Source organism: Xiphophorus hellerii, chromosome 12 (genome assembly GCF_003331165.1).
Source record: "Xiphophorus hellerii strain 12219 chromosome 12, Xiphophorus_hellerii-4.1, whole genome shotgun sequence".
Classification (NCBI taxonomy): domain Eukaryota; kingdom Metazoa; phylum Chordata; class Actinopteri; order Cyprinodontiformes; family Poeciliidae; genus Xiphophorus; species Xiphophorus hellerii.
The window spans coordinates 26408800-26430644 of NC_045683.1; the positions used below are offsets into that span (position 1 = coordinate 26408800).

The 21845-nt window shown below is 40.3% G+C and overlaps 2 protein-coding genes across 2 annotated transcripts; one reads left to right on the forward strand and one right to left on the reverse strand.

Moving 5' to 3' along the window:
• Nucleotides 1–111: 111 nt before the first annotated feature.
• Nucleotides 112–14300, reverse strand: LOC116729324 (transmembrane protein 150A). The gene is made up of 8 exons (XM_032577762.1): nt 14183–14300; nt 9764–10048; nt 8797–8844; nt 7659–7745; nt 7226–7293; nt 4682–4809; nt 4314–4491; nt 112–3501 (listed from the first exon to the last, which is right to left on the reverse strand). Exons 2-8 carry the CDS (start codon nt 9826–9828, stop codon nt 3203–3205), a joined length of 873 nt encoding a protein of 290 aa, XP_032433653.1. The 5' UTR covers nt 9829–10048; nt 14183–14300; the 3' UTR covers nt 112–3202.
• A 2006-nt stretch (nt 14301–16306) lies between these two features.
• On the forward strand, nt 16307–20975 carry LOC116729806 (potassium voltage-gated channel subfamily V member 2-like). The gene is made up of 2 exons (XM_032578589.1): nt 16307–18705; nt 19641–20975. The coding sequence occupies exons 1-2, from the start codon at nt 17371–17373 to the stop codon at nt 19893–19895; spliced, it is 1590 nt and encodes a 529-aa protein (XP_032434480.1). The 5' UTR covers nt 16307–17370; the 3' UTR covers nt 19896–20975.
• Nucleotides 20976–21845: the final 870 nt, after the last annotated feature.

Consider the following 21845-nt stretch of genomic DNA (forward strand, 5'->3'; position numbering starts at 1 on the left):
CAAAGAAACTTGAGTCCCTTTTCTCATCACAAATTTATCATCAAATTTAGCACACTAAGCTAAATTTAGTTGATGGGGGGGGGGTGAAAAATTCAACAAAAAACAGTTTGATAATAACTTCTCATTTTTTATTTCATATTTGAATATAAATCTCTGTCAAAATAAAAGGCCTAAATGATAGACAAAAATCAGACATATTTACAGTTTACAGAATTTATAAAAGGAAACAATTTCTGTTGACTTTTTTAAAATTTTATACAGGGGGTTTCTCTGATGCCTTCGTTAATGTTCTATATCTTTTTCTTTTTTTTTTTCAAATTTACAGGACGTAGGAAGAGAGTACATTTTATAGACATTTGGATCTGTGTTGCGAGTGTTGACGTAAAAGTCAGGCGGCCTTCTAAAACATAAGGCTCCACACAAAACCTTAGTGCCCACAATGATCTAAAAACAAAAAAAAAAACAAGGAAAAGAAAAAATCTCCACCTTTCATTGGATTATTTGGCATGTTGAATGGTTTTAATGGTACAGAAGCTGTTTCGGCCCTGGTGTTTGGGCTCACAAGCTGCCGTTTAAAGTCACACGTTGACTTGGTTACAGTATGGCAAAAAAGGCTACAGCTAAACATAAGTCAAATATAATAATAAAAAGAAAGTTTCTTAGGCAGAGTACATGGGATAAGGCTGAAAACAGTGCACTTCATACTAACTCATACCATCACATCTGACACACACACACACACACACTCATATAAACAGAAAGAAAACTGTATACTCCAGTCTTTTTTTGGCATAGTTTTCTGCAGTCCAACAAAAATGTCAAGTTCAAACTTTTTGCACAGTAAGCGATGAAAGCGCAGTGTGCTCATTCAGCTTATGTAACAGCATAACCCCAGCTCTGTCACATTCTGACACTTGTGGACACAGCTGGAAAATACTGAACCTCGACCACAGAATAAGAAAAAAAAACAACAAAACAAAAGAAAAATACTTCCAACAAGTTTGGAAAGCTGGATCTCCCATCTTTCACATCAGACCCACAAAAGAGGTAGGAGACGTGACCGTTTGAAAATGCATATTGCTGGCATCCTGTGAGTTTGATGAAATGAAATGCGTCAAGCGGTAGACCAAAAAAAAAAAAAAAAAGAAAAAAAGAAAAACAGAACAGAGATTATAGATGTGTGCTTTATGAAACCTAGCAGTGAAAACTTTCATCTGAGCAAAACCTGTACAGGTTGTGACTCAGAGCGTCGCGGCAGTTTTCTTCTCGATAAACAAATCGGCTGCAGGAACCGATAAAAAAAGAAAGGTGGGGCGGGATACAACACAGGTACAGTATGGTTTGAAGTCAGTCAACCTGTATGGCAGTGTCTCATTGTAACACTGTTGTGACAGCACCAATTATAAAAACATTAAAAAAAATAAATTGGAAAAGGTTTCACACCCTAGAACTAGTTCACCTATAATCAACCAGGACTTTAAATGTATTTTATTGGGACTTTTTGTGATAAAGCAACACAAAGTAAAAGTAATCCCCCGCAGCCTCCCGTAAAAAAGGTCCACCTGTATTTAATTGCATTTCTGCATAAATGTCGCTACTCCACTGCAGAAGTGACTTTATTTTCTTTTTTACAAAAAACAAATTTTTATAAAAAATGTAAAAAAAAAATTGCCAAAATTGTAAAGCCAAAAATTGTAAAGCTAAAACTAAATATGATTGTGACTTTTTTTTTTTTTGGCTGTTTTTACATGCTCAACATTAATATCCTAAACATAGGCAAAGAAATAGATTTCTCCAGAAAATAGATTTGGAATTAATGTTAGATCTGGAAACCAAATAAATAAAAAAAGTGTCAGTTTCAGAAATTTTACAGTCAGTTGTCATAGGCAACACCACGGCCTGTCCTGGTCAAATTTGTACCGTTCTCTGTTTACAGCCAGGCGGCCGCACAAAATCATCAAGAGCTGAAAATAATGTTTATTTTTAAACTGCTTTGTGTCAATCTATCCCATAAAATCCCAATAAATCCCATTGAATTTGGTAAACGTCTGAGGGGAGTGACTACTTTTGCAAATGTTGTGAAGAAAATCTTTTGAAAGGCTTCACATGAGCACATAAAAAAAAGAGACATTTCTTAAACTCGTATAAGGCTTCCAGGGATCCAGCCTGGAACGCGGCCAGTGTAAAGTGTCGGGACGAGAACCCTACAGCAAATACTGAAGTCAGATTGTAGTTTTACCGTCACTCATTTCTAGCATCACATGTAGGCCACTGGAAACGTCGGTCTCACCTGGCAGCGCACACACTCTGATAAAGGCATTGCTCACCCCAGAGGAGTGGAAATTATCAGATGATTGTTGCTTTTGACATTTCATGTAACTTTGGATTGAAAAGAAAAAAAAAAAAAATCACTTTTCAGCTTAAAGCGAGTCATTACAACAGAAAAGACCATCCAGTTTTGCACCGACATGAATAATGATTGAGACAAATCTAGACATGTATATTTAAATATGTATAGAAAAAAAAAAGACATTAAATTATAAGTGCAATCAAATCAAAGCAGATGAATTTAATGGTTATATGCCTTTCAAATTATTAATGCATGATTGATCAAATTAGACCGTAAATCTTACAGTCTGTAAAATATACTATAGCTACTCACTTCGCAACATTCATTATTTTCTCATTTTTTTTACGATGCAAAAAAAAAAAAAAAAACCCAAATAAACTGGTTTTGTTCCGTTCAGGAGCGGTGCCGTGCAGAGATAAGCAAAAGGCCAAAAGAGGTGGGCCGCGCAAAGCGTTGGACTGGAGAGTCAGAGGAGGGGAGAGGGGGGAACAAAAATGACTTTTGAGGGCGGTAGGAACTTTTGTCTTTTGAAACCAAGAACCCAGGGGGACCGATTTTTAGAGACGAACACCATGCAGAGTCGTCAACTTTAACCGCCGTCTTGGAAAACATTCACGGTTCCAGTTTTCGAGCTGGCTCCAAACATTCAACGTAATCTGCTATGAGAACTGAGAAGGGAGGAGAAAAACCAAAACAAAACAAAACAAAGGCCGTAGAGCATTATGAGTAGAAATACCTGGTGTCGCTGAGGTTACAGTTATACAAATTTGCTCTCTTGCTTCACATGCTGCCAGTGGAGCACCTCTGCAGTGACTTTTTTTTTCTGTTTTGTTTTTTTTTTTCCAGACGGAGCTACAACATAGCTATGCTCTCTGGGGTGCAGTTGAGGTGTGTGGACGTGCTGCTGCCGCCGGGGGACTTCAGGCCCTTGGTGGCCCCGCCCAGCGTCGACGCCCTGGACATGGGGTCCATGATGACCCCCGAGCCGTGCTGGCTCTGCTGCAGGCCGGCCATCATGGTCTCGGTGGTGACGGTGCCGAACTCGTAGGTGAAGGTGCCGTAGAAGACCAGGATGTCCACGGTGAAGACCCACTCGCAGATGGCGGCGGCGTGCTGCAGGACGAAGCTTTCGTGGATGAAGAAGATGCCGCCTGGAGGGAGGACGGGTTAAGGAGGACAGACGCTTTCCTGCAGGGACTCGGCAGGAAGATGAGGCCGTTCTCCCCTCTACAGCGTGGTGGACAGCCTGAGACAGACAGCCTCTAGAGATGTGCGTTTTAAATGTTGAATATGTATTTGGTAATGTACTGAGCAACATGTGTAGGACTATCCCTGCTCATTGTTAGTTATTATTGCTGTTTGTTTATTCTTACTACTTTATTTATTTTAGTTTTTATTGTGTACCATGCTGGGACCAACAAAAATCCCCCCCCATTAAGGGATCAATAAAGTATTATCTTGTTTTCTTATCTTATTTCTTGGTCTTATTCTGCTGGTTTGAAACTCGGCAGACGTCGAATGAACTTGCTGCTTCCGGCAGTTTTAGAACGGCCTCTTCCTGAAAACTAACGCAGAGCTGGAAAAACATTGTAGAAATGGATAGAGGGTTGCTAATCGCTAATGCTAACTGAGCAGATGGACTGACGGAGTGACACACAGAACCGTCAACGAACTTCTGAGCACGTTGAGAAAAGTTATGCTATTCCTAAATTAAGCCATTGGTTCAACTGCAGAATTTATGCCGACAGACAACTGAGGTGGTCACAATAGTGACAGCTAGCATGAAGAATAATGAACTACCAAGGCCGCTGGTAGTTTGATTTATTCATCCCTGATGAATAAATCAAACGCACCCTTGCACACAACATGTGAAACTTGCATTAAGGGTCAACTCCTGAGTCTTTAAAGGTCAAATCCCAATGGTTTCTGTCATCCCAACCGATGGCAGGTTTACAGAGGATACTGAGGACCAGGGAGACCATGGCTCCCAGCGCCAGAGCCACCCGGAAGTGAGCCATCCAGTAGTCCAGGGTGGTCATGGCCACTCGGTAGGTGAGGACGCACTGCAAGCACACAAACAGCAGTCCTGCAGGAAACGCCACACCGGCACCCACATAATGGAGAGATTTGGCGTGATCAACCTGTCGGACAGAAAAACAAACGTTTCATACCAACTAGAGGATCTCAGTCGGTTAAGTCAAGTGTCCTGCATGTTTTTAATGTGTTCTTAGGTCAGGACACCTTCCTGCATCATGTGCAACCTCTGAGGACTAGAGTCAGACATCCCTGGTTTAAAGTGTACATAAAAATGTACGTGTTGCTCAGGATTACCTGGAAGTTTCCAACCATGACCAGACCGACGGCGTTGGTGCAGCCAGACACCAGTGCGCTGGTGTTGACCCAACACTGGTGGCTGTGTTCGACCACCTGGGCGTAGCGCAGGAAGCACACCATCACCACTGCGGGGAGGAAAAGAGAAATGTGCGTTAAAAACAAACTCGAAACCTTTTAATAAGATTGTATTAATCCTTGGTTTCACACTTGATAGTTGGTAGACTTGGTTCGATCAGAGAACAAAACTGCGACATTTGTTACGTTTTTAGCTGGTACTGTTTGCTTTCTCACTGCTCTGTGTGAAACCAAACAAACAGTTTGAAAGACCTGTTCACCTCCTCGCCTGTGGTGGCGCTGCATCAAGAACTACTGAAGGAAACGACACAAAAACCTCTGAAGAAGACATTGAGCTCAACTTCCTTCTTCTTGAAACGGAAATGGAGTAGCGTCAGATGTTAGCGGTCGTAGGATTTTGTTTTTGTTTTGAAAAGACCACGAGCCATTTGTCCCGCTAGCGCTAGACACATGTGTTGGTTTAGGTTGTATTTACCCAGAATGCCCTGTGCTGTAGTCCACTTCCTGCTTTTGGCATTCACATATGCAGAGTTTGTTTTTTAGGTTCGAGTTCGATTACGCATTCATGTAGTATTCATTTCATTGTTTTGGGGGTGGAGGGGTAACATAACACCAAGTTATTAAAGGAATAAAAATGAATGAATGGCTGCCAGGTAGTAGCTTCCATCCTTCTGCTGATGCAAGACTATCTGATACGTTTCTCCAAAGCAGGCAATGGCTGTGTTCTCCCAGCCATTGATCCATCTAAAGGCAGAACGGAGCAGCTTTCTTGGCAGCTGTGCCATCTGTGTTTGAAAACAATAACCTTGCAGCTTCCTGAATCACACCGACAAGAGAACCAGAAGCTTGACCCAAAAGACGCTGAAATTTGGAGCAGCGAGAGAAAGGACCTGTGAAGAGAAATGCTAATTAAAGGACAGCAGACTACAAGGAGGGCGGATAAACAGAAACCAGCTGGGAAGGAGAGGTGACTGGAATGATGAAAACAGCTGGAGTGAGGCAATCAGGACCAGCGAGGGGGAAAAGTGGGCCAGAAGTGACTGGTGTTTAAGACAAGACAAGAGGGAGAGGAGGAGTAATGGATGAAGGCCCCGAAAGGTGCAGGCAGGGGAAGAAAAAATAGAAAATAGACATGGGGAAGTGGAAGGAAAGCTGCATTCATTATTGATTAGACAGCGGCCATATCTGGAAGTCTCATGTCTATTGGCTGAAGTCTGGAGGTACCAGGCAGAATGACTGCAACCAGAGGAGACATTCAGTACTTTGCATCTCAAAATATATTGCCCTATTTCAGATTAGCAATGAGCAAACAGTTCTGTTTTTACATAACAGTGATTGTGATTCTCCAAGAGGACGCAGCTTAGAGGATGGAGGCAACTGGGACAGTTTCACACCGGCGCCTCTAAAATCACACATTTTTGATTGATTTAAAATCGGTTTAGATCAAAAATTATTGTGAGGGTGAAAAATTGAAACAAGGCGGCTGCGCTCAGAAATGATTAACCCCACCGCTTCTGTAAAACCACATAATTATTGATCAGTTAGCTGCCGCCGCCAAGGAAAACACCTGACGAAGCATTAACATCCATTTGCAGTTATGCTAAGCTAACTGCCTGTCACGTAAATCCGTAAACGATCTTTAGGACGCCTCTTGGTCTCTTGGTTAATGCGCCGCTATCCAACCCCGTCCTCAAACTCGGTAAACCAGAGCAATCAGAGTCAGTCGAAGCGCGTCGGTCTTAATGAATTATTCCAGGCGCTCCTCCCCGACCACATTCCATTTTCCCAACACGTTTAGCTTAAAACTGAATTTGTGCGTCTGTGATCAATAAGGCCTTTTACAGCCTGGGCAGCAGCTCCTTTCACCAGGCTGAATGAATGGAGACGAGGCAGCCGCATCAGCAGAAATGTGATCAGGAACACAAGCACAAGGACGGAACATGTAGAGAAGGGCGTCCAAAGCGCGGCCCCCCCCGGGGCCCATTTGCGGCCCCTTTACTGATTCTCTGTGGCCCAGAACAGGTGGTTGACGCAGACTTTTTTTCTTTTTAAAAATGGGGCAAAATTATTACAGAAATTAACATTTTCTATCAGGGGAAAATCTTAAGTACAATGCAAAGTATTTGTCTTTTAACAATCATGTTTTGCGTTTTTTCTTTAATTTCATAATAAATAGAAGCACATTTATCAACTGTGCTTCTATTAAAGCACAGTTGATGCTTTAATAATGTTAGTGATGCTACGACCGCTGCAACACAGTCACAGCCACACAGTTACCTAAAGAAGCAGTAGCAAGTGGTTCTTATTGTCACTTTTACTGTTATCATAACAGTACCGCAAAATATCACGATAAAACTACAAGTTCACATCAAGTTAAATCTCTTATCTATATTCCCATTTTTTGTCTCAAAAAAAAAAAACAGCCATTACTTGCATCCATGCAGTGAAGATTAGTTGAGGACGTACCCATAAAGGCTCCAACGTTGCCAATCAGGCTGAACAGGCAGCTTTCAGGAGGGAATGAGCCACATTTACTGCAGGACAAACAAACAAAAAAAAAAAGACAGTCCAGATTTTAAAACCGAAGAAATGCATACACACACCTACACGTATCCCGCTGAACAGATCTTAAGTGATCAAAAACGGTTTAGCTAGAAAATATCTTGTTCTGATTTCATTTGAATATGAATTTTAACGAGCGCTTGTGAATCAATAATTTTTTTTTATATAAAAATAAAACAACAGAAAAAGAGCTCATGCAAAGTGTGGGTTAATGACTGACACAGAACAGCAGCACAACCAGATGCTAATTCACGCCCAAGGCCCTTTCCGACACAAGCTGCGGTTTGTGTTCCGAGACAAAGAGGAGAACTGCAGAGGCAGCGGCAGAGGAGCCGACCTGATGAGGGGGATGTCCTGGATGGTGCAGCAGGTCTTGGGGAAGCCCGGTCGGGGCGACTCCTCTGTGCATGTGACGTTGTAAGACCTGCAGCGGCGACACAATGGGGTCAGTTCACTCTCCGGAGGTATCAGCGCCTCGCAAATTGATTACATCCTGTAACTTTTTCCAAGTTGAAAATGAGATCTAGATCTCAACGGGGTTTACCTGATTAAATAAAGGAAGTTGCACCAACTTCAGGGTGTTTTGCTGTGAGTTTGTGCGGGATTAAGGAGTATTTGATTCTTAATATAACGTATTTATAAAAAGTAAAAATGCGAAACATGTGCCGTGAATTTGTATTCATCTGAAGTGAAAGCCAGAGATGAGGTGTGCATTTCAAAACCACTGCGTTTTTAAAAAGGAGCAACAAGAAGAAAGCCACAAGAACTACATTTTAAAGTTTGTCGCAAGGAATGCAGAGGACACAGCTGGGGATGCAACTAACAATTATTTTACTAATAGACTATTATACTGATTAATGTTCCGATGATTAATCGGATAAAAAAATTGGCACATTCTGCAGATTTTTATTTATTTAACCACTTCAGCCTTTTTTATACAATATTAAAAATACATTAAAAATTGCAAATAAATAATAACATTTATTTTTTAGTTTTATTTCCTAAGATGCAATAACATAACATTGTTACAGATTAAAAACTGGATAGTAAATGTTGAGACATTTTTTCTTTTTTGACAGAATTTGAATCATACGAAGCTAAAACTATTTGACGACGTGTGGGTACATTATTTTCATAGACAAATTATTATTTTAATCTTTATTACAAAATGTATATATATTTTTGTACAGTTTTAGTTTAATTACTGCTGTGAATATGTTGTCATTTCAGCTAATGGTCTTTTTTGCGTCTGTAATCTCCAGTTAACGATTAATCACTCACTAAATTAGTTGATTATTTCAATAACAGATCGATTAATCGATTGGGCGGCAATCGTTTCAGCCCTAAACACAGCAAACTTGTAAGAGGGTCCTCCGGTCAGAGGTGATGAAAACTGAACAAATAATGAATACATTTTTGTAGGGCTCTTGAATACATCTAAATGTTAAACAGGAGGATATTTAAAAAACACCCACCAGTTCTCTACAGGACAAACATGGTGATTCATCACAGCCATCGCATACCTGCAGGAAACAAAAGGTCAGGAGTGTTAAAGGGAGAAACACATCCTGGCAGACCCAATAAAACTCAAAGTATAAAAAACAAGCTTACACTTTTAAACAACATAAAATCTTACCAAGTATTTTTTTTATAGTTTCTAATCCAAATATCTTAGTAGACTTAAAACAAGACAAAACTAACTTACACGCAACTATTCAGCACGAAATAGCAGCTCGTTTTGAATCAATAATTCCTTAACATTGATGAAGCAGCACTAGTTCACTTAATGTCATGTTTTGATTGTTGATTCTATGTTGCAATTGCACAAAAATCCGTGAGGGACGACGGAGTCCCTGCTCGAAATTCCGTGAAAGAGGTGTACGGAGCCCCGTGCCGGAAGCCCGTTGAAATGCTGTTTACATCATTTTAAACTATGTGATTGTGATTGTGAGTGGGAATAAAAATAGCAACAGGTATTTCGTTCCATATAACACAGTAGGAGTGTAACAGGTAAACCTTCTATGGATGCAAAAGCAAGAACCCCCCACTTGATGACTTTGTGTTTCTGTGTTTGATATGATGTAAAGCACTTTGAAATGCTTTGCTGCTGAAATGTGCTATACAAATAAAATTTGATTGATTGATTGATGGTTCAACTGGAAGATTACTTCACTTATAACACGGGAAAAATGTATTGCTGCAATTAAATAATCTACCAGTGGAATTAGTGCTATTTTCATTAACATTATGGAATCATCAACTTATTAACAAGCTCCTATATCCTGCTGAAAAGCTACTTGTAAGCTAGTTTTGTACCAAGATATTTTCACTAAACTAAACTAAAAATACTTCAGACTGTGTGTTTTTGCAGTGTTCTTTCCCGGACAAACGGTTCACATGAGTTGAAGCACAGACGACAGGCACTCCGGAGCCGTGACTCACACTATCCATATTCCTGTGATGGAGAAGGCAGCCAAGCTGACAGGCAGGACGATCCAGGCAGTCATTGGGCTGGCAGTGAGCTGGCTTTGTCCCAAGCATGGGGTGAGAAGGGGGCTCAGGACTTGGGCGGCAACACGACGGGATGGGTCAGGTAGGGGCTGGATGGGGGCGTGGGGTCACTGATAGACTGGGAGACGCACACGGGGGGTGGAGGGGCATGAGAGGACGAACGGGGGGGTATGGCACAGCTCCTCTGCTCCACGGCACCCAGCAACCAGCAACAACCTTAAAAACAAGAATGATTGGAAACTTTTCGTTAGGCAGCTTTATTCAGGCGGTACTTTCTACGATCAGGTGTACTTCTGACTTTTTTTATTATTTTTTTTTACTTTTTATTGTGCTGTAATTTGCGTGTTCTTCCTTTCTGGGGAAAAACTACAAAGTGGAGAAAGAGAAACTAATCGGACATCGCAAAAAAAACCTTTGAAAAACATTCCTCTTCCAAGTTTCTCTGGTTGGCATTTAAAGCCTCTGACTTCTCCTATCGGTGCTGAACATCGGCACAAAGCCGGTGTACAGAGAAACGACCTTTGTTGCTTACTGTAAATTAAAACATCCTGCAAGACAACTCCACTGCGTTGGAGTGGAACTGCGTCTCCGCTGCAAACCCAAACACAACCCTGGCATTGTTGACAAGCACAGAACCAGCAAAATCACTAGAAAACACATTTAAAGAGACAGTAAAGTGCAAATAACCTACAAGTTGCTTTCAGAGGACAGCCTACAACAACTGTGGGGAATGGGTGTTTCGTCAAGGACAGTCAGTTTAGTGTTGACAGTGGGAGCAAAACAGCACAGCAGAGGTTGCATCACTCTACAGGGTGTACAGTTACAAACGTGTCCTCGGCTCAGAGGGAGTATAGAGTGAATAAAGATTAACTTGCAGGCTTTACAGAGGGGAATCATTTTCTAAAAGTGTGCCCAAATCAAACTGAAGCTGTTAAAAAAAAGAGAAATGTTTTACTTCTGCAAAGCCAGACATGGTAAATATGTTCTCGGTGTCAGTCACTTGTTACAAAACAAGTGAGCGTGCCAACTTAAAGTTTGAAATTTTGCTGTAATATGAGATTTTTTTTCAGGGGTGCGTGCCGACTGCCGTTTCCTGAACGATTTTTAAGAAGCCTTACCTGCCGATTCCTTTGTTGTCTGATACAGATTTTTTTAAATAAGCGACACGGTCAGGTGTTATCAGGTCATTCAGTGTTTTAATCTTATATTAACCGAGGCATTTAAAACACACAGTGAAGTTGAGCCAACACCTCCTAATGCAAAGATCCTCAATCAAAGAGGGAGTTTATTGGCCATTTTGAAACCATGTGTGCTAAATTATTTTGGAAATTAATCATAAACGTCTTTATTTTTCTTTTTTTGATTAAGTGTTCTTAGAACGTCGTAGATGATTTTTGCTGGGACTAAATGCCAGTAGATTAAAGTGGCTGCAGAGTTATTGATGAGTCAATATGTGGACCAGAAAATACTGAGGAAATATAGAAAGATTTTTTCTCTTATCACCTTGAATTTACAAAACTATTTTTGTCTAATCTCCTGTTATTTTTCTGGTAGGGACATTTTTAAACACTTAACTTTTTAGACACATTGCGTTCTGCTGCACTGCACCATCCCTTCAGTCCAACTGTAGAAATGCACAGGCCTGTCACGATAACAAATTTAGCTGGACAATAAATTGTCCCAGAAGTTATTGTGATAAACCATAATGTTGTTTTGACTATTTTCCAGTAATATAATGGTAACGGCATGATGACGCAAGAACGCATCCTCAAAGATCAGGAATCTTTAAATGCTAGTGAACATTTAAAGGAACTGGAACTGGAAGATGTTTTAAATATTCGAAATACATAAAACAGCAGAAACAACAAATAAAATGAATATAGAAGTTTCTGTGAACAAAATTGTCCTTCAAAATAAAGTCTAGTTGAGACCAAATCACCAGACTGAACATTTTTGTCAGCTAATTTTTGGTGAACGAGAGAGAAAAGAGAAAAACAATAAAACATGCAAACTAAAATGATTGCAGTTTTTTAAAATTATTATTATGTATCATGAGATTAATTGAAATCCTGCTTATTGCACATGTAAATTGTTTTAGTAGGGGGAAAATACATTCAATAATGTTCTGTAATGCAACAAGTACTCAGAGATCAGATTTATTTTGATGGATACCAAAATCAGTTTTTTTTTTTTGTCCTGTTTCTTCAATAATCATGCAGCCCTGGTTAAAAGGCAAGAGGTTAATTGCTCCCTGACATGATGACCAATAGCAGAAGAGGACAAAGAGTGAGTTGTCCCAACCTCCCAGCCCATCTGCCACATGAGCTCCTCCATCTGCAAGGACACAAACAGTCCTTGAGTTACCGACTCCAGAGGCCGCATCAGACAGCAGCTGAGAAGAGTTTCCTAATCTGTTTGGAAGATGATGCCTTCATAAAACACGATCAGTCATTATTTGACCTAGTTTGTTTCTGAACAAGTGTGGCGTGGTTCTTCTAAGTTGTTCCCGTAACTCAGAAGACTGTAGCAGTTGGTAGGTATTCAGCGTTATTTGGCTGTTTAGTTGTTACATCACCGCTGAGGCAACTCAAAACATGTGACAGATTTAATCTTGCTTCCCCACATACCCGCCGGATTTCGCATCGAGAATCTGTTAAAAATCCCAATCGCATCTTTTGTGCTCCAGTCAGAGCAGTTCCTTGTTGTACGTGCAGGTTGTTTGTGCTGGTGAAGGTTTCCTCGGAGCCACCAAAACGATCTTTAAAGCGCACGGCTGCGAGGAAAAGCCTGAACGCGCGCAGAAAAATTCCAGATGATTCACGACACGACGGCCAGACTGTGAACCCCGCAAAGCACAGCTGGGGGAATACATAAAGCATACAATAAAAACATGCAATCTGCGAGAAGCAGCTCTGTTCCTGCTTACCCCAGAGCAGGAGAGGAAGACCGAGTCAAACATTGTGAATGTATTTTAATTCCACTGGCGACAACACCCCGGCAGGGCGGCAACAAGGATTTTTACAGCCTTGAAAGTGAGAAATGTGGCCCTGATTGAGGAGAGAAAGGTGCATTTTACAACCCGAAAAAACAAACCAAAATCATCAGTTTCTGTTTAAGAGCTGCAATTAACAGCACTGAAACATGATTTTAGTATTATTCTAGTAGAGACAGAAAGTGATTACTATGAAAAATCATTTCATCAAATCACTGCTGCTGAAAACATCTAACTTTGAGACGTGTCCTCTTAGTAACAACGTCCACGCCCTGCAGTGTTGCTACCCCCCAACCTGTCAGCACTTACATGTGCAACATTCACTGATTGCCTGATCAAGATATGGTCTGATTTCTGTAGCCAGGACTATTGCTGCTTAGCTAATAATTTCTCCTTGAACCACACGCATTTGTTTATTGTTCTTACTAAGAAAAGGGGGAATATATACATATTTCGCAGTAACATATTTTTATTTTCCATTTGAGAATTTTCCCGATGATTTTAAAATCAGACAAAAATAAGTTTTTAAATGACAAAACATTTTAAAGTTTGTTATAAGCAACTAATAGGTTTCACATTGAGGATAAGTGTTAAATATTTTCAAATTAAAGGTACTATGTAAAGTAAATGCAATTGTTCAGTATGTAAAGTACTGAACAGACATGAAGCACAGTGGAACCTGAGGACCAGGGTTAAAAAAAAAAAAAATCACTGCAATGATGTACTTTTCATATTAAATCTAAAAACAGATTAAATATGTCTGCGCATTTTCTGACCCCCTCATAAAATGTAGCAACATTAATCCCTAAACTGAATCATTTTAAGGTTTAGTTCAAGCTGTATGCATGACTTCTTTTAACACAACTCTCTTAATAATTAAGCTAACATACCGAGTTGAAGCAGCCAAAACTTTGGGACTTACAATGAAAGTACTGAAGTGTTCAGTAAATGCAAAGGGGACACAGTTAGACCATCAACCCCAGAGCTGTACTCAACAATTATACGCCACTGTATCTTAAAAAAAAAAAAAAAAAGCATAGAAACAACAGTCACAATATAGTTCAAGTACTTCAATCCGTTTGTTCACTTATTTACTTGTATCAAATGAAACAAAGCAAAGTGTTTGGCGTCTCTCGGCTCTGGAGCCGGTTATGAACAGTTAACGGTCACCGCTAGCCCTGCTAGCTCACACCTAGCTCGCTAGTTAGCTTCCACTTCCCCAGTTGTCTTGACTTGACACTTGGCCGCATCTTGATTCCCGCTAACCTAAAAGATAAGCCGCTAAACGGGATTCGTTCAGAGGATAACACCACTAACAATACTTGGACGGCTTGTCCGGAAAATGAATGCGCGCCTACCTTCCACCTGCTGTGCCCACAACAGACCTCATCAATCTTGGTTTCCCTTTAAAAACATCGTTTTCTTAGCAAATGACGCTAGCAGTGGAGCTAGCTTCCTGTTACGCCTGTCAAAATTAAGCGTGAACGCAGGGTTTCCTTTGCGAAACACTATTTGGATATTTTTTAAAACGTTATTAATTTTGCTTTATTACGTTTGTGTACACGTAAATTGGTTTGCTCTGTAATGTTTTCACCGGGGTAACAAAGTGTTTAATCACTTACATCAAGAGGCAGGATCCCTCTCACCTTTACACAAGAAAATGAAAAAATACAAAATTAAACCGAACGTTTTTAAGTGTATTTTTTTACGTATAGTTTTGCAAAAAATTTTTCGGTCAAAATGTCAATTCTTAATGCTTTTGGTTTCAGTAGCCTGACATATGTGACGCTTTTATTTTAGCACAATCCCATAAATTGATGCAAGTAGGTAACTTTACAAAGATCTCCCTGCTTCCAGGCCCTGCTCTGCATCTTTGCCATCAAAGTCTATTAGAAAATGAAAGGAACGACTTTGCACCTTTAAAAAAAAAAAAAAAAAAAAATCTCATTGAAACATTTTAATTAAACAGTTACTGTTTATTCACGTTTGCAACATGCAGAGCAGCAGCTGCCCAAAGAAAGCTCCAGCTAGGGGTTGAGTTAGGGTTAGGATTTTTTTAATTATAATTTTTTAAAATCAGGTTACACACTTTTTCCTAAAGCAGTTTTTCTCTGCACTCATTTATCTGTAACCCTCTTTAAAACTTGCCTGTTGAAATGTTTTTCTTGTCCAGCAGCAAAAATATTCAAACAGAACTGAATCCATCCATCCATTTATGCCCACCTATCTCCAGCAGTCATTGTGTGAGAGGCAGGTATGTCTTGGATAGTTTAGTCCAACACAAAGGCTCACAGGGCAACTAACCACACACACACACACACACACACACACACACACACACACACTCATTAACACCAAGAGCCATTTTTTTAGAGTAATTACACTTTTTAATACAATGAACACTGTCCAAAATAAATTGCGAAATATAAGAAGTAGCTGGTTGAAGAATTAACTCAAATGAAGTCAATGAGTACATGTTTTTATCATTACTAAGATGGCCTCATTGCTATTTGCTTGATAAACTAAAGGCATTATGATTGAAATAATTTTTGTTTCATAACGGGAAAACCATCAACACAGCTGTGGACAATCATTTACAGCTATTATTATTTACTGTAAACACTAAAGAGTCTGCAGGGGTTTGTTTTCTTTAAAAGAGCTGTGAGGCCACCATCTGCTGGAGGATGAAGGCATTACATTGTGCATGTTTACACCTTAATGTTTCCTTCTACATTATGTTTCAGGTTTTAAATAAGCAAGGAGAAAATTTACTTTACATAGTACCTTTAATTTGAAAAAAACATGAGACATTTTTGGTCTCATGTGTCTGTTTTAGGGCTGGGCAATAAATCAATAAATCATAACAACATACATGTGATCATTATTAATAGATAATACATCTGATATATATAGAATATTCATATGTGTGGTTCTGATCCAGAACCACACAGCATTCTGGGAGATGTAGGCAGAGGAAAGGCTTTAGCTGCTCAACCTGTGGATAAAACAGGAAAGGCCATAAAACCAGTTTGGAAGTATTTCAGATTTTTAAAACAAAAATCTAACCAATAATTATCAACATCAACAATTATTGATAGACTGATATGAGATGCTTATATCCATGTTATGTTTTCAGCCATATTTTCCATGACTAGTTTGTATGTTGCCTTTTGATGCACTACTGACCAACCCACATTTGACAGTCCTAACATAAGAAATGAATCACGTTGATCTTGCTCACCATGCTGGGCCAATTTTAGAACCAAACCCAGTTGCAAAGTAAACACAGTTCTGGATCAGTCTATAACTGACCCAGCAGTTATTCTGGTTTCATTTACAGTACAGACCAAAAGTTTGGACACACTTTCTCATTGAATTCAATGAGAAGGTGTGTCCAAACTTTTGGTCTGAACTGAGTACAGACCAAAAGTTTGGACACACAGTTGTGTCCAAACTTTTGGTCTGTACTGTACGTCCCCTGATCAGCTCCATCTCTTCCCACACTACTGTATAAATACTATCTTATGGGACTCTTGGCGGTACTAACACATAATGGCCTGACAAGATGGCAGCCAAGTACCCCAAAAACCTTAAATTATTCTGTACCTGCTTTTACCTATTATTGTTAGCTGGAAGGATGATGACAAATGAAAGCTCAGTGAAAACCACATTATAGTTGATGTCAGCCGTGTTGGGTGCCACCTCTGGTCACCTTAGGCTGGTGATAGGTGTGTGAGGCGATAATCTGATAGCCAATGAGAGGATTAATGGGGCAGTAAAGTTATGTTACACAAAGGACCTTTCCAGGCTAACCCTTCCTGAATTAATTATTCTTACCACATAGTAAATGTCATAAAAAGAGGAATAACGTCTGCCAATAAAACATCAGATTTTATATCCAAAGTACCACACCTCCCCCATGGAAAGTAGGCTAATGCTTAGGGTTTTCTATGTATTTAACAGATTCCTTCATTTCCCTTCACCTAGGAAACATCAGACAAGCTCAGAAAAAGTGAGAAAACCATGCAAAGAATTTTCTGTCTTATTCTTTAAAAAAGGGACATAAAATCAATCTATTTTAATTTTCAAGTAATTATTAAATTCTTATTTTTGCTGTGATTTTCTCAAGCAAGCATGACATTAATAGACATGAAACCAGTTCAATTTCACCAGTGTAATCCACGGGGATCATAAAAGATCAAAATCCCTGCACAGCTTTGACTGTTTATGTTTGACAATTACCAAAATTGTTTGACACTCTCTAAAGTGAGGTAATGAAATACTTTGGACAAGTTGGAATCTTCCTAAACTTGCCTTGCTGGGATATGCAGAACAACCACCGTCATGACAGCAGGGCAGCTCAGCAGAGGATAATGGTATTTAGATGCCCTGTAAGTATGCGGATTCTCTCAGTCAGCAACATTAATGGGGACATGAGGCATCCTGCTCATGTCCTGCATGCTTAGGTAAAGGGGGTATTAGCAGTAATGCTGGTTAGTCAGTCAATGTCCTCTCTTTGCCGTGTGGTACACTGGTGTTGATCACCATGGGGAGCACCAAGAAGGCAGGAAACTTGTGGACCAGGAGGCAGAGTCTTTTCCCCAACTACAAAGTCACAGACTCGGATGCTGCTCGAAGACCTTCTGAGGTCGTTTACCCACTAGCCAAGGAGAGTTGTGTGAAGACATGGAACTCTATGCAAGAACTGAGTAGGGACATCTATGATATTTACGCCGAGTATGAGGAAGAAGAAGAGGAGGGTGGCCCACTCAGCTTCTCCAGGCAGATATCACCCTCCAAGAAGAACTACGTGATCAACATCAACGTCGGGGGAAAGCCCTATCAAATAGCTTACAAAATGGCAGCAAAGTACCCCAAGACCAGGATAGGACGACTGGCCACGTACACGGATCACAACATGAAGTTGGACTTGTGCGATGACTACATAGTGACTAGCAATGAGTACTTCTTTGACAGGGATCCTGAGGTCTTCCACAGCATCTTCAACTTCTACAGGACGGGTGTGTTGTGGATCAAAGATGAGCTTTGTCCCCGCAACTTCCTGGAGGAAATCAACTACTGGGGAGTGAGGATCAAAAACACCAACCGCTGCTGCCGCATCTCCTTCGAGGAGAGGCAGGACGAGCTGAACGACCAGCTAAAGATCCAGCGGGAACTGGAGGCTGAGGTGGAGATCGAGGAGAATGAGGAGCTGTTCCACGACATGTTCATGGGTCAGACACGTCGAGCGATATGGAACTTGATGGAGAAGCCTTTTTCTTCTGTCAAGGCAAAGATGATGGCCGTGGCCTCCAGTCTTTTTGTCCTGATCTCCCTGGTGGCCATGACCCTCAACACGGTGGAGGAGATGCAGTACAAAACCCATGCCGGTCACTTAAGTGGCAAGACTTATTGTGAATATGTAGAGTCCATATGCATTGCTTTCTTCACCATGGAGTATGTGCTGCGTCTGATATCCACACCTGATCTCAGATCCTTCAGCAGGAGTGTCCTCAACACAGTGGACCTCATCGCCATCCTGCCGCAGTACCTGCAGGGCGTCCTGGAGTACTTCGACAGCGAGGAAAACTACATGAAGCATGAGGCTGACATAAAGGCGGTGGGGCAGGTGGGCAAGCTGGGGCAAGTGTTGAGGATCATGAGACTGATGCGAATCTTTCGAATCCTGAAGCTAGCTCGCCACTCCACCGGTCTGAGGGCGTTTGGCTTCACCCTGCGCCAGTGCTACCAACAAGTGGGCTGCCTCTTCCTGTTTATCGCTATGGGCATCTTCAGCTTTTCTGCCATGGTTTTCACTGTGGAGCATGACATGCCGCAGACTAACTTCACCAGCATTCCTCATGCCTGGTGGTGGGCAGCTGTAAGTATATCTTTGTGCAAATTAATTAGACCAGCTATTACACCAGTGCACAGGAGTAGAATCGTTTGTCATAAATGGGGCAGAAAAATCAGGTTATGAGTCGTTTTATTTGCAGAAATATGGTTTTGGTTTAAACAATGACCTCAGACTGTTTACACACAACTCTGGTGACAGAACCTGCCCATCTGCCACAATTAAACCCATTAACAGATCAATGCACCGACTCTCTGAGCAGGTGGTGGAATCTTGCTTGTAATCCGGTAGAAGGAAATTGTAATCCTCAGATGCTAATGGATACGATGAAGGTCCCTTCATCGTATTCAGAAGAGTGTGCAGGGCTCGCTGCTGCAGACTCCTGTTTTTTTGGGGGGGGGTTTCAACAAAAATGAGTCACTAACCACTTCTGAGTCACCTTTGCTGCAGTTTGTTTACAGTGTCTCATTCAAGTATGACTGGATGTTGTGGAAAGGTAGTTTGGATTAAAAATATTCTAACTAACATGGAGTTGTCACAACAGGCCAGTTCTTACTGTGAGAGTGATACGGCGCAGAAGCAGAAAACGATATTTACTGTTGAAACGGAACAAATTTATTATACAATCTAATTTGTGCTGTGTTGAAAAAGGAAAGGTTATTTACCAACGACTGACATGAACAAATCCAGCAGGAGGTCGCGGTTTTTCCAGAAGCTCAGTGTTAGCCTGCTTTGTCCATTTCACCAGCAGTTGTGATATTTATTGGGATAACTGCCCTAATTAACCAACTGTATTCATGTTTCCATCATTTGACCCAAGCCATCTCCATCAAATGAAAAGAAACAAATCAGCAGTACTCAAAGCCAGTCATGGTATATCAATTAACAATGTAATCTCAGAGTCTCTTATGAATGACTCCCTTCCTCTCTCTCTCTCTGTGTGTGTGTGTGTCTTCCTTTAGGTGAGCATCTCCACTGTGGGCTATGGAGACGTGTACCCGGAGACCGTGCTGGGTCGAGTCTTCGCCTTCATTTGTATCGCATTTGGCATTATCCTCAACGGCCTGCCCATTTCCATCCTCTTCAACAAGTTCTCTGACTATTACTCCAAACTCAAATCCAACCAGTACACAGCCTGCCTGAAGAAACGTGGGAAGGTGAGATTTGCCAAGAGGACAATTAATTCGCTCAGCAGCTGCTTTGGAAGTCAACACTGATTCAGTTTTGAAAAAGGATTTTTGGGAAAACTGCGTGAAATATGTTTGAAAAACAACTGGCAATCCACTCCAGTGAGATGGCAACATTTGTGTGGGAACACACTCTGCAGTCTCTCTAGGGCCACCTAGTGGCAGAAAGAAGTATTTGAAGTGGGAAGGTCGGCAGATATTTCTTGAAAAAACAAGAACATTTGGAAATCATTTTAAATTCATTGTCAAGTACAAGAAGCATAAAATATTCACCATATTCTTATGGTATTGCACTGCATTGAAGAAGGTTTTTTAACCTTCTTCATGCCCTGAAACTTCTGGGCATGAAAGGTTTTAAAAAATAAAAGTCTGTGTTTAGTGTTTAGTCAATTTAAGTCAGTACTTTGTAGCACCAACTTTAGCTGGAACATCACGGGGGTTTGAATAAATTTGCAAAACACTGTAGATCTGCTCATTTTCTTAAAAACAAAGTCTTGAATGAAATAGTTTATGACTGATCTTTCTGTAATGCATTGCATTCTGTAATGTATTCTGTATTACAGAATACACGTACTCTGTAAACCTACTGAATATGTGGTATACAGTATATTTGACCTCATATGCTTAGCAGTGTCAAGAAACTTCACTGAAACCTTACAAGAAGTATCTTGGAGATTAATATTTCTGTGAGATGTGGCTTCAGTGAAGCTCAGGTGAGGATATAGAGGGAAATGTTTACAAGGGATACTGTAATAAAGCAAGGCCAAGATATGAAATATAAGTAACAACTCTTTTCTACATTACAATGTTGTTGTTTATGGAGAATGGAAAATGGAGAATGTTTCTGGTTCTGTACAAGCACCAGGACATGAATGAGGAAACCATTTTTTGGGGTTTGTTTGTGTAAGAGTAGCTGATGTGTTTTCATTTTGTGCTCCTTCTCTGGATCTCAGAGATTGTTAAATGCTTGCCTGTAAAAAGTGGTGCCGCTTTTCAAAACTGCAATATCCATTGGCGAAATGCCAATGATGCTGGTGTGATAAAAAACCTGCAATGCATGGAACAAAATCAGACTGCTGTCTTTTTGAATAAACTCTGCTCTTGCTTTAACTACGGTGTCTTTAATGACTGTAAAAAATATATATTTTTGGAGAGAACACATTTCTTCTGACCTCACCGGGATTTCTTTCAGTTATTGCGATGAAACAAGACATGTTCCTACTGAGATCTCCAACTTTCTACAATCTAGAACGTTAAGGGTGCTCTCTCTGGTATTAACTAAGCCCTAAGTGCATGGATGCTGTTATCCTTTAAATCTTAAAAAGATTAAGATGAATTAGAATTAGTAATCTGTGAACCTTGTTCAAGAACTTTTTGAAGAATACTGAAAGCATGAAACTGCTGCATTAAAGATTAAACATTTTATATTACTGAACCCATGTGTTTTCTTTATTTATTTCGTTGTATCTGTTTTATAATCTTTTACAGATCTCAGAAAAATGCTACTGTTTCGTTGTATGCCACTAGTCATATGCTGAAATAATTGTGTCATGACTCAGCATATAAAAACACAGAGGACAAATTAGCATAGATGAAAGAAAAATATATACATTTCTAATTATTTTTGAACAGAAACATTGTGCTGCCAAAACATTAAATGAAAATATTTTTATGCTGGAAGAATTGAGATTGCATGGAAACAGAAGAATCAAGAATCAACAACCTGAACATGCCATGCCCATATAAAACATGATGTTGGCAGTATCAAGCTGTGGGGATGCTTTTTTTTCCCTTAGTGGTGACAAAGAAGCTGGTCATGGCTGATGGGAAAATGGACAAATGTGTGGAGACAAAACTCAGAAGATCTAGCTGTGATCACAGTGAAAGGTGGTCCTACAAACAAGCAGTCAGGCTCTATAAGACATGCTAAATGAAGCAGCAGTCCCTTGAAGGAATAAAAGGGAATGAGTTGGCTGACAA

Bases quoted from the DNA above. Each gene is read 5' to 3' on its own strand.
- LOC116729324 (XM_032577762.1), bottom strand. From the start codon at position 9,828: ATGACTGCCTGGATCGTCCTGCCTGTCAGCTTGGCTGCCTTCTCCATC. The intron at 8,845-9,763 runs GTGAGTCACGGC...TGTTTCCTGCAG, and splicing joins ATCACAGGAATATGGATAGT to GTATGCGATGGCTGTGATGA. The intron at 4,810-7,225 runs GTACGTCCTCAA...TCCTCCCCGCAG, and splicing joins CAACGTTGGAGCCTTTATGG to TGGTGATGGTGTGCTTCCTG.
- LOC116729806 (XM_032578589.1), top strand. From the start codon at position 17,371: ATGGGGAGCACCAAGAAGGCAGGAAACTTGTGGACCAGGAGGCAGAGT. The intron at 18,706-19,640 runs GTAAGTATATCT...GTCTTCCTTTAG, and splicing joins ATGCCTGGTGGTGGGCAGCT to GTGAGCATCTCCACTGTGGG.